General features: G+C 48.2%; 1 protein-coding gene across 1 annotated transcript in view; it reads left to right on the top strand.

The window, feature by feature from the left end:
- Galnt16 (polypeptide N-acetylgalactosaminyltransferase 16) overlaps positions 1-12,198 on the top strand; it is an 85,726-nt gene that overhangs the window by 41,729 nt on the left and 31,799 nt on the right. Inside the window, exon 3 of the mRNA XM_076848307.2 lies at positions 10,535-10,692. Coding sequence (XP_076704422.1) covers positions 10,535-10,692 — 158 coding nt within the window. The remainder of the gene's footprint in view (positions 1-10,534; positions 10,693-12,198) is intronic.

Raw genomic sequence — 12,198 nt, 5'->3', positions numbered from 1 at the left:
AAGGGCTTTGCGCATACTAGGCAAATAATCTACCACTGAGCCAGATCCCCGGCCCTATTTATTTTATTTAGAGACAGGGTCTCCCTGAGTTGCCTAGGCTCACCCTAAACTTGTGATCCTTCTGCCTAGGGCTTTTGAGTAGCTGGGATTACAGGCGCATGCCTCTGTTCCCAGCAAAAGTGTCAGCTCTTATATAGTGTTTCTTTTATGGCATTTGGTCTTTATATGTCCAAGGCTGGAAAACAAAAACAAAAATGAATTTTTCCTTGTTCTTCTTGTTTCCTTTTTTAAATTTAAATTTTCGAACCACCTGGAATTGATTCTGGTTTAAGAAGTGAGTTCAGCCTTGTCCATTCCACATTGTCCAGTCACTTTCCCAACATCAGTCACTGAGTAGCACCCCCTCCCTCCCTCCGCAGGGCCATTTGAAATGCAGCTATAGCTCATTTGGCATCAACTGTCCATATGTATCTGGGTCTGTTTCTGACCTGTTTTCTCCCATTGATTTATTTGGTCTTGTATCTGCCATAGAAATTCTGCTATATAAAATCTGTAATATTATATTACGCCTTAATATCTGGCGGGTCTATTTCCCAATCTTTAATTGCTTTCAGATTTCCACTGATTGTTCTCTCATGGTTAAACTCTTCCAGCTGAACCTCCCCTCCCACATAGTCATTCGATCAGGATTGCATCGAATTTGTATATTATGCCAAAGAGAATCTACATCTTTGCATCCCTGAGTCTTTTTTAAGAAGAAGCCGAGTCTTCCCTTTCCAGATCTGTTTAACTACAGGGTGGGTGGCCCTCAAGGAAAACAGGGATAAACACATGTAATAAGCACTTTATTTAGATTATGTTACAATACGTGGCATGTGTTGTTGCTCACGAACAATGTTTGGTTCGGAGCCTGTGCAGAATGGCAAAGAGCGCTGCATGTTCATCCATTCTCGCATGGGTGCACCCATGAACATTTATGTCTTTGCTCTCTCATGGAATAAAACTGCACCTTTAGTATGGCCCAGACATAATCAAAAGAGTTAAAATATATATGTATTATCCCTATTCCCAGATTTTATGGCCACTTTGTATATTGAAACTAGATAAAATGCTGGGCTACAGGGATGGGGAGGGGCCAGTCCAGGAGCATGGTCCTCTTGAAGGGACGGGTCATACCTACACTAGCAGTGGCCCCCGTCTTAGTCTGTCTGTGGCTTCTAAAACAGAATAGCCTAGAGTGAGTAGCTGATAAACAATAGAAGCTAATTCCCACAGCTCTGAAGGCTGAAGTCCAAGACCAAGGCACTGGCAGGTTTGGTGTGTCACGAGAGCAGCTCTCTCTGCTTCCAAGATGGCGCCTGTTGCTGCCCCTGCCAGAGCATGAGTGCCCTGTCCCCCACATGGCTGGAGGTGGAGGGGCAAAAAGGGGTAAACAGGGACAAACTCTTTCTGAAGCTTCTTTTATAAGGGCAGGAATCCATTCACAGGGCTTCATCACTTCCCCAAAGCCTCACCTTGGAATACCACTGCAGAGGGGACTGAGTTTCAACATGAATTTAGGAGGGGCCACAGACCAAGCAGACACCCAAAGGGAATCCCACGAGGGAGCTGCTTTTCCTCAAGTTCTTCCCCTCTCCCTTTTCTCTTGATGCTTCATCTGATTCAAAAAGTCTGCTTTTGGGCTGGGGTTGGTGGCTCAGTGGTAGAGCACTTACCTAGCATGTGTGAGGCACTGGGTTCGATCCTTAGCATCAAATAAAAATAAACAAATAAATAAAGGTATTGTGTCCATCTACCACTAAAGAAAATATTTAAAACAAACAAAAGTCTGATTTTGGGGCTGGGTTTGTGGCTCAGTGGTAGAGTGCTTGCCTAGCATGTGTGAGGCACTGGGTTCAATTGTCAGCACCACATATAAATAAATAAAGGTTCATTGACAACTAAAAAATATTTTTTTAAAAGTCTGCTTTTGTTATGCCCTATCCTTTGGGTGGACATTTTTGGAGAAGTCTAACCTCACCGTTTAATGATTAGTCACAAACCACAGGCAGTGTATTTCTGGATTTGCCCCACGATGTCTATACTGTGTGCCACATCAGCCTCTCTTCTGATTTAGCTCTTTGTATGAAAAAGGTTATAAGTTGAGATGACTGCTGGTGACCAGGGCCTTGCTGAGTTTTAGGGGGTTGAATCTGAACCTTGCTGGTCCTAACCTGTCACTAACTTTGCAGCAGTCATGCTGCATGTTCTGTGTATTATATGACCCATTATTGTATTTATTTTTCCAGATAATGCCTGGCAAGTCCAAGTTCAATAGCTTCTGACAGTGAGATACCCAATGTGCAATGGTAGCATGCTGACCTTGGCCTTCGCTGACCTGCACCAAACATTGGATAAAGGGATATTTGTCGAGGTCTGGGGAGCCCCAAGGTTGCCCTGTCTCAGCAGTTCTTTTTTCTCACCTCCTCTCTCACAGAGCGTGGCCACGATATTTGGGGAATCATTATGACTGGGCAGAAAAAGACCCTAAACAGGAATTGGCCATGCCCCTTCTTTGATGTACCTGTGGCTGAGGGCCATTAAGGACCCTGAAGGTGTCCCTAGTTGTGAAGAACCAGGAGGGCCCAGGCTGATCCAGCAAAGTCTGGTTGCGTACTGGTTTGGTTTGAGTAACACAAACTCTTGTATTTTTCCTTTTTCCCATGTTCTTTTGAGCCACTTAAGCAGAACCGTGTTTCCAAGCCTGTGTGCAGGCCAAGAGGTGACAGCACTGAGCAAGAGCTCATCGGAGCCATGAACTGATCTCTGATCCCTGAGCCAAGGAGGGAGCTGGCCTCCAACCTCACTTGTCAGGGCTTGGGTTGGCACTGGGCACCAGAAGCTGGCCTGTCCCAGAGCTAAGGAACTCAGAATTGGAAAGGAGTACCAGGCACACTTGGGCTGGGCTGCAGTCTGAAGGCACAGAGAAGGCTTTGTGCTAGGCTCTGTGGCCAGACAGCCTCCATTCCAGTTCCAGCCCAATCACTCAGCTGCTATGTGACCTTGGGCTTGTTACTACACATCTTTGGGCCTCAGTTTTCTCTTCCATAAAGTATGACTAAGAACACCTATTTTACAGAAGTATTTGGAAATGGAAATGAGCACCTATCATAGCACCTAGTGTGCAGTAGACCCTCAATGAACAGTCAGTATGGCCCCAATTTGGCTCTTCCCCTGGACTTCAGCCACAGTAGCTTGAAGAAAAGCTGGGACTCTGGTATCCTTCACAGATCTGGACATGCCCTACCCAAGTTGATAAACTGATATGCAGGTGGAAAATGAGCTCTTGCAAAAGATTTCTGGGAACTCCTCAGAATCCCTCCATTCCCAGCAGAATGGGCCAGGCCACGGTGAGAAACAGAGACCTGGGAAGCCCCTGGGACCTGTTGGATCTAAGTAGAAACTGTCCAGAATAGGGGCTTGATGCCTTGACCCAACCTTGGATAGAGGACGCTGGTTGGGTTGGATTCCTAAAGAAATGGGCAATGGGTCTCCCCCAATTATTTTGGTGAGACCTCTAGTACTACCAGTACTTATAAGACCTCAAGAACCCTTTCTAGGTGAGACCACTAGTTGTATAGAGCCACCCCTGGAGGAGTGATATTATCATTTGGTGGGAAACCTAACTGGAGACACTTGGTGAGTGTCCCCAAGCAACCCCTTGATATGCAATTGAACTGGAGCTTCCCAGGCCTATGGGACAGAAATGCTGCAAGGCAGAGGGTTTCCATAGTAACTAGGCTCAAGCTGAGTTGCAGTTGGTTCTGTTGATGGTGAAGCCCCAGAACAGAACAAACAGAGGCCAAAAACCAAACTCATGGAGAGGCTCCCTAGAAAGGAGGGTCTGAGGAGATAGACTTGGAGGTCCCTTTAAGATTCTGTGATTCCAGCAGCTCCATCATGCATGTGCTCTTGGCCGTGGTATCACACTGGAATTACCTGGAGACTGTTCAGAACCCCTGATGCTTATCTCCCTGCCTCCCCCAGGGTCTCTGATTGAATTGGTCTACAGTATGATCTGGACATCAGAATTTTAAAAATCTTTCCAGGTACTTCGAAGGTGCAGCCCAGGCTAAGAACCATTGATAAAAACACAGGCAAAGCAATAACAATTAATAATAAAGATTACAGTGTATGTGTCAGGCCCGTGCCAAGTGAGATATATATATATATTCTATCTATCTATATCAGAAAGGGCAAATAACCCCAAGGTCAGAGAGTGGTAAGAACTGGCATTCCACCCCAAGGCCATCAGATTTCGGAGCCCAGGTTTATTGCTATTATAATTACTGCTTCTGAGGCAATGGAGAATGGAGTACGGGAACACATGTGGGGCAGGCCCCTCAAAGACCCTTGACACCCTACTCAACCTATGTCCAACCTGAAGATCTTGGCTCTTTGCTACCCCAACATCTTGTCGATTGGATGAGAGCACTGGCAGGTCCCAGGAAGGCCCTGGGGATCTGGCTTTTCATTTGGGAGAGCCTGAGACCTTGAGCTCAGAGAACTTGAATCATGTGCTCAGCTTCCAAGTTCTTGTAATGAATGACAGGCTTTCAGCTTGGGACATAGCATCAGATGAGATTTTGCTCCCAGGGGAGGGAGGAGTGGCTGGGAAGCACATTTCGTCCACCAGGTGTTTTTGGTTTATAGCAGGTTCAGGAAAAAAGTCAGGAGCCATCCATAAAGTAGGACCAAAGCCTTTTTATTTGCAGTTTCATTGAAATTTAGTGAAAGGCAAACCCAGCAGGTACCTGTTTTACTGGCAGTAAAAGGAAATTGGGCAGCAATTATTTAAAAGGAGTTGGAGTTGTTTAAATCTAAAATTTAGCAGTATGTGTATGTTTTAAGAGAAAGTTTACAAGGCTTGGGAATTGGGGCTGAACTGTTCTTGACGAAAATGACATGGAAAATATTTTCCTTTCTTATTTTAAACCTTCCCCTTTTGCTATTTGTTTCCTAAATTTAGCAGGCCAAGAAGCAATAAGCAAATCTAGCAAGAAAAAAAAAATGAAGCTAGTCTCAAAAGTTTAATCGAAATGATAGACTGGGAAAAAAAAAACCTCTCCAAGATGAGAAGTAATTCTTCCCATTTTGTAGAGCACAGTCATTATTTCAACTTAAACAATTTCAGATGTGATTGACCTTATTGGATGTGGAAGTGCTGGATTTGGCACTCCCTTAAAGGACAAAGCCTGGGGAGGGAGTCACAGCCTAAACTTCAGCCAAGAACTCTCTGTAGGGGGCTGGAAGGATGTGGGAGGCTCATGGGGCTGTCACTCACCAGCTCCCAGCTCTCACTCCTCACCATGGCAACAGGGAGCTCTTCAGCAGGGTCCAGATGGAACCCCCACCCCAAGGCCTGAACACAGCCCTGCCTACAGGGAACACTGGGAATGTCCCACCCTGCCCTGGACTCCAATGTGGGCCAAATCCAGAGACCAGCCAGACAGCTGAGAGTGGATGGCTCTACCTATATTGGGTCGTTGTCATTGCCATCAGTGCTCATTTGCTGAGTTTTGTGATTTCACTTTTGGAGAATGGTTTTCTATTTGTTAAAAAGACTACAGAGCTAATATCTCTGAGCTTTTCGTTACTGGAGCAGAACATCCAATTCAAACTAATTTTATAAGGAGAAAAAAACAGAGGGAGGGAGGGAGAAAGAGAAAAAGGAGGAAAAATTGATTTAAATAGGTAGGTGGATAGTTGGGGAGATGGAGAGGCTGAGAGAGAGAGAGAACTCGACTCTAAGGACCTATACAATATTATCAGAGCTCACTTTTTCCATCTCTTGGTTCTTATTGTTTCTTCTTGATTTCATTCTCCAGACAAGATTTCTCCATGTGAAGGACAAGAAGATCCTCATTTCCCAAGCTTAGCAGAGTTGATGAAAAGAGCTCATCATATAGAAAAGCCTCAGGGAAGATTTTGATTGGCCCAGATTGAATCTGATGATCATTCCTGAACCAATGGCTGTGTCTCGAGTCCCAGTGATAAGATTGGCCTGGCCCCAGTCCGGTGCTCACTCCTGTGGGAGTGCTTGGGGTGTTGATGGATCGGGGGGCAGTAAATGACAGCTTTGCCAGGAGCATGTGAGTGGAGGGGAAGTTCCCTAAGGCAGGCAAAAACTACCCTGTCACCTGCTTGAGCCACCAGAGTTGTATTTGGTCAGATATGGGGGGGTGGGGCAGGGTCACAATCACTCATCACTCAGTCGTTCACTTGCCATTGTCTTCAAGGACCTGTGATCACCCAGACATTTTCATGGGTTTGGAATCCAGTTTTATAAAAGCAGACAGTCCCTATTCTGGTGACTTGTATACTCTTGCAGCAACCAAATTACATGTATGAAGACACGATTTGGTGTGAACATACTTTATATACAACCAGAGAGATGAAAAATTGTGCTGTATATGTGTAATAAGAATTGTAATTACTCTGCTGTCATTTATTTTTAAAAACTCAATTTAAAAAATAAATATATAAATAAATAAGTAAAATACAAAGAGCATATCAGATGAAGACAAGTAACATAAGGAAAAATGAAGCAGTGGAGGCAGAGATGGGGTGGAGGTCAAGTGGCTGGGGAGGCTCACAGAGAAGGCAGTGTTTGAGCGGGGCATTGCAGGAGGTGAAGAAAGTAAACCATGCAGACATCTGGGAGAAGAACCTTCCAGAAGGAAGGCAGAAAGAACCAGAGGGCTATGGAGTGGGTACCTGGAGGGCTCAAAGAACAGTAAGGAGATCCGTGTGGCTAGAGCAGAGCAAGAAAGAGAACGGTGGAGCTGATTCCTGCACAGTGACGGGACACCCTGTCACATGGGCCACCGTGAGTCCAGGGCTAGTATTCTCTGAGGCGAGGTCACTGAAGGGCATGCGATGTTTTGGAGGATCTCGTTTGTTTGCTGTTGGTTTCTTCCTGATATAGTAATTTGGGAACAGGGATATTTAGATATTCATTCATTTATTCATCCAGCCATTCCTTTGTTCAGGAAGCACCTGCTAAGTTACCTACTATGTGCCAGGTGCTAGGGACTCACAGATGAACAACTCACCTTCTAGCAAAAGTAAGAGGAGAGTGCACTGTCAGCGCATGTCTCAGATGCCCCAGCCTGACATGGGATTCCACGAACAGCCACAGTATCTCAGCCACTCCAGAAAAGGCTCCACGCCCAGCATCTCCAGTCTCTACCTGGTCCAGCTATGGCTCCTGATGGTCCTGTACCCCAGGGCCAGATGACACATTTACTCCCTCAGCCCCACCATGTTTGGCAACATGAATGGAAAAATGAGATAGTAGCTCTCCATTCCCTTTTAGAAGGGGGCAGAAGGAAAACAGCATTCACAGGTCACTACCCCTGCTGGCAGGGGTGGGGTGAGGTGAGGTTCTGGGGTCAAATCTGTAGCTCCTGTGCTCTAAGCTTGAGGTGGGGATTTCTTCCTGACCCTCTATGGCCATGCTTGGCATGGATGGCCCAGATTCCTAGGCTCCTCTTCCAGGGGCCACCCTGCTTTTTATTTCTGTATTCCAGCCTCTGGCACAGTGCCTGCACATAGTGGATTTCCAATAAATATTTGTTGAGTTAATAATAGTGATATATCCATGGAGTACCTACCACCTGCTAATACCCAGGGCAGAGGCCTGAGTCAGGCTGCAGATCATGGAGAGGACATCAAGGATGACCTTGATTTGTGCTGTCTCTGTAACCAGGACTACAGAAGCAGCTGCCTGGGGATAAGTGGGGACTCTGAGATACTGAGCTAGAAGCATCCATGGGACACTCAAGTCCTAAAAGATCAAAGAAGGGGATTGAAAGCAAAAGCAGTTCAACCACCTGAGGGAGCCTGAGTTAGGGTCCAGGTATGTGAACTGGCACTTAGACATCAGAGGTCAAGAACCCTGGGTGATGATTGGACGAGGCTGGGGAGGGGCTGAGGAGGGAGGAAGTGAGAGTCCTGCATGGCATTTCCACGAGCCACATCCCACCCATCCTCAGTCTATCCTTCTCTTTGCTGACTCAGGGCCAACTGATATTTTAGCTCCAAACTCAAGAGGTTGCTGGATCGCCATGGAAGAAGAGCTGGGACCTCTAGAAGGCCGTGGGCCTGGTGTTTCCATGGCACCCTCCTTTATAAGTTGTCTCACAGCAGAAGTGCCTCGCCACAGACCCTGGTCCACCTGGAGGAGGCCACTCCAGGGATCTGGGGCTGCGAGAGAAAGAGCCACAGACTTTTCCTGATGGCACCTGTGAGGTTGTCTAACTCCATTTGACAGGGCCTTCTCTAGAGAGCCCGAGCCTGAGCAGATGTTCTTCCACAACATTCTCTGTGGCCCAAGGAAGTTGTGAGCGAGGTGTGTGAGGGGGGCAGGCAGACCTAGAAGTCTTCCTCCCACTTCCTGGCGCATAGGTGGTGCTTTACAGAGCTTTGCTGAATGAATGAGTGACAGAGGGAGTGAGCTCATCGTTCCTGAATGAATGAATGAATGAATACTCAGGTGATCCAAATGAATGAGTGCAGGAGGGTGCCCATGCCTGGGGGATGGGTGACTCTCCACCAATGTTCATTGGGCAGTAGTGAGTATGGGATGAGGATTCAGAGGTTTTCTGAACCCACAGAGTGGCTGTAAGTCCTAAATAAATAAACATGGTTATTTCCCACAGTCGACTCGTAAGATAATGAAGAGATATATGCTCCCTTCGAGAGCTAAAAAACTCACCCCTCTGCTGTTTTTCTTTAATTTTAGCTCCTCAGCCATTAGATGGAGGCTTCTTTCCATTCTCCTGACCCAGATTTGGGAGGAAGGGTAGGGACAGCACTAGTGCCATTATTGTCCCAGGTGGGAGGGACACAAAGGAACACCCTCCTTTCTCACTGAGTTGGACAGCTTGGATTCTTCTAGCAATCCAGGGCTCAAGCCAGAACATTCCTCTCCCTCTCTCCCTCCCTCCCTTCTGTCTTTCCTGAAATGGATTTTGAGACCCCGGGGCGGGGGTGGGGTGGTGGAGCTCTGCCCCATCTGCTCAGTTCCTGGCATGACACCAACTCAGAATATTACAGGGTGACATCTGCATCTGTGTCACCCTCTGAACACACACACCACGAGCGTTTGTGGCTAGCATGGGGCCAGGCCCATGGGACACAAGATCTCCTCTCAGGAAGCTCCCTATAGGCTGTCCTAACAGGAGGCCAACTGAAAAGAATGACAACCCCAGGGCAGGGGCTGGGGCTCAGCGGTAGAGCTAGCCCACCTAGCACGTGTGAGACTCTGGGTTCGATCCTCAGCACCACATAAAAATGAATAAATAAAATAAAGGCAGTGTGTCCAGTTACAACTAAAAAATATAAATAAAAATATTTTTTAAAACAGTGACAAACCTGCAGACAGCCCCAGTTGAGGAGGTTGGAGCTCCCCAAGGAGCATTTCCTGGCCAAGGAAGTTGCTAGGGTGGGGGTGAGACTCTAGAGGGACATGAGGACTCTGAGCTGCCTCCTTCTAAAAGGGAATCTCCCCACTCAGGGGTCCCATCTGCAACAGGTCCGGCCGCCTTGCTGGACCATTCCTTTAGGCTAGGGTTCTGTGAATGGAAGATTCTAACTGTTCTTCCGGCTTCGTCAGGGGCCAGAGCTCCTGCCCAGGGCTGCTGATTGGGAAGAAGAGGTGGAGTTGGAATGCACTCACAGTTGGTGAAGTTTCATGGGGAATATCTGGCCAGAAGTTTGGTTCCAGTAGTAAGGTGTCAGGATGCATTCATCCAGCCATTCGTCTCTGTGTGTCTTTCCCCAGTGTCTCTCACTGGGGACTCTGGAAGCACAGAGCAGGGTGTGGCTAAGGAGGGAGAAGCTGGGCTGTGGCATCTGTCATCCATCATTCCCCAACACTTACTGCCAGTGACCCAGTGGATCTGATGTGGAACCACTTCAGTAGCTAGCAAAAGTCCCAGAGCAGCTGTGTCGTCCGTTGAGTTCTGGTGGCTCTGGCATTAGCCTGTGGGGGCTTGCTTGTCTTTATGGGCAGTTCCGTCTGCAGCAGCTTGTCCAAGTCCTGGAGTTTGAAGGATGGAGCACCTCCTCTGTGCCGAGTCCAGCAAGGTGTCCAAGTCCTGGAGTTTGAAGGCCCACGTTAATCCCAGGAGAGGGTCAATCTGAAATGTGCTTGGCAGTCTCCACTCTGATTTCTAATACTCTTAGGATACCTTGTCTTGGGAGGCTGGTGTCCTCCAAGACCTATCCTCTCCAGAGAGCTTTGGTTGAGAGTGTGAGTTTTAAATTCAGAATGACCTGTTTGAATCCAGACCTATGACTCAGTAGCTCTTACCTGGGGCACTTTTTTAAAAAGTCTCTTTGGCCTCAGTTTCCTCATCTGTACAATGGGGGAGAGCCAGGGTACAAATAAGGTAAAGCAGTTATCTAACACCTGGACAATATACTAAGCACCCAGCACATGGTGGAACCCTCCTGCCTGTACCCCCTCTGATGCTGACCTTCGTCTCAGGTGACAGGAACACCCTCAAAAGGCTTTGATGAGAAGGCATACTTGTCAGCCAAGCAGCTGAAGGCCGGAGAGGACCCCTACAGGCAGCATGCCTTCAACCAGCTGGAGAGTGACAAGCTGAGCCCAGACCGGCCCATCCGGGACACTCGCCATTACAGGTATGGCCTCCATTGTGTGGACCAAATAGAAAGGCTGAGAAAGGACCAATATTGTTCAGCTTTTTTTTTTTTTCATTTATGTACACTTAAGAAATGAGGAAGATTCCCTCAGTCTCAGTCTAGTGATTAAGACACTGAAAAACCCACACCCCAGCTACATTCCTGCCTCCGGTATTCTGTTGGCCTACTCGGGTCAGTGAAGGTCATGGAAACCCCCCAGCTGGGACCAGGGAGGCCCCTCAGCATCTCATCTGGCATTCCAGCAAGAGCGACATGCCAGGGACCACCAGGACCACAGGGAGGCTTGGGAGACAGGTGAGCAGGCAGCTGAAGTGGGGCCTCCAGCCCTGCTCCATGCAAACAGTGGAGTGCTCTGACCGTCCCCCCCACAGCCCTTCTCTTCCTCCTGCCCGCCTGCCCCACCTCCTCAGCAATAGCCAGAAGCGCTTCGCAGTCACCCTTTCACCCAGCACTCAGTGTTCCTGAAATCCTATACTCCTCTTTCCTCCCTTCCCGTTTTCACCACGAGGCTTCCCTGTCTGAACGTGCCTCCCCCACCCCACCTATATCCTGCAAGTCTTGGCTCAAGGTCCTCTCCTCTGGGAAGGTTCCTCACCAACCCCAGCTAATTCCAGGCCCTTCTCTGTGCTCCACGCAGACATTTAACAGAGCCACCAGGTCACTGTTGCTGATCCACCACCCACCCACAGCTTTGAGTGACAAACAGGAGCTGCACTGGACCCAGCTCTGTACACAGAGATGGGATGGGCCTCTGGCCCCAGTTTGAGGGTAGATGAGAGTGACTCTGGAAATAGCTACTCCATAACACAAAGGACACGTGTGAGATGAGGGTGCAGGGGGACTGGTTCTCCAACCTTCCTGGTCACTCTTGGAGGCATGCCTGAGGTCTGGAGGCTCTCCAGCCTGTGCACAGCGAGATGAATGCAGGCCTGAGGGGCCCTGGCCCCCTGAACTGTCACCCCAGCACTGTCAGCTTCCCCTCATGCTACTAAATAAGTCAATAATCCTGCTACTAGGCAAGGTCCCCCACCCAGGTCTGATGGCCACATCCAGGCCTCAGGAGTCCTATCTCAGTCAACCCTGGGGCAGTCCTCCCTCCTGACTACCTGCACTGCAGAAGAGGTTAGCATGAAGCTCCTCTTGGCCTTTTATAGGAGCCCTAGCCATGACTGACCTAGTCCCTACAGCTGGGAGGATCTGCTGTCCCAAATCTGTGACTTGAGGGCTGGCCTGAATCATCTCTGCACACCCTCCTTGCTCATCCGCACCCTGAACCTTCTCAGGTGTTCACTGAGAAATTGGAAGAATTGCCTGGTAGGCATGATAATCACTGTAATCCTGTAATCCCAGTGAGTTGGGAGGCTGAGGCAAGAGGATTGCAGGTTTGAGGCCAGCCTTATCAACTTAGTGAGGTACTGTCTCAAAATAAATTATATTTTAAAAGGACTGGGTATGTAGCTCAGTGGTAAACCACTCCTGGGTTCA

This window comes from Callospermophilus lateralis, chromosome 3 (assembly GCF_048772815.1).
Source record: "Callospermophilus lateralis isolate mCalLat2 chromosome 3, mCalLat2.hap1, whole genome shotgun sequence".
Classification (NCBI taxonomy): domain Eukaryota; kingdom Metazoa; phylum Chordata; class Mammalia; order Rodentia; family Sciuridae; genus Callospermophilus; species Callospermophilus lateralis.
This window is presented reverse-complemented; position numbering and strand designations above follow the sequence as displayed.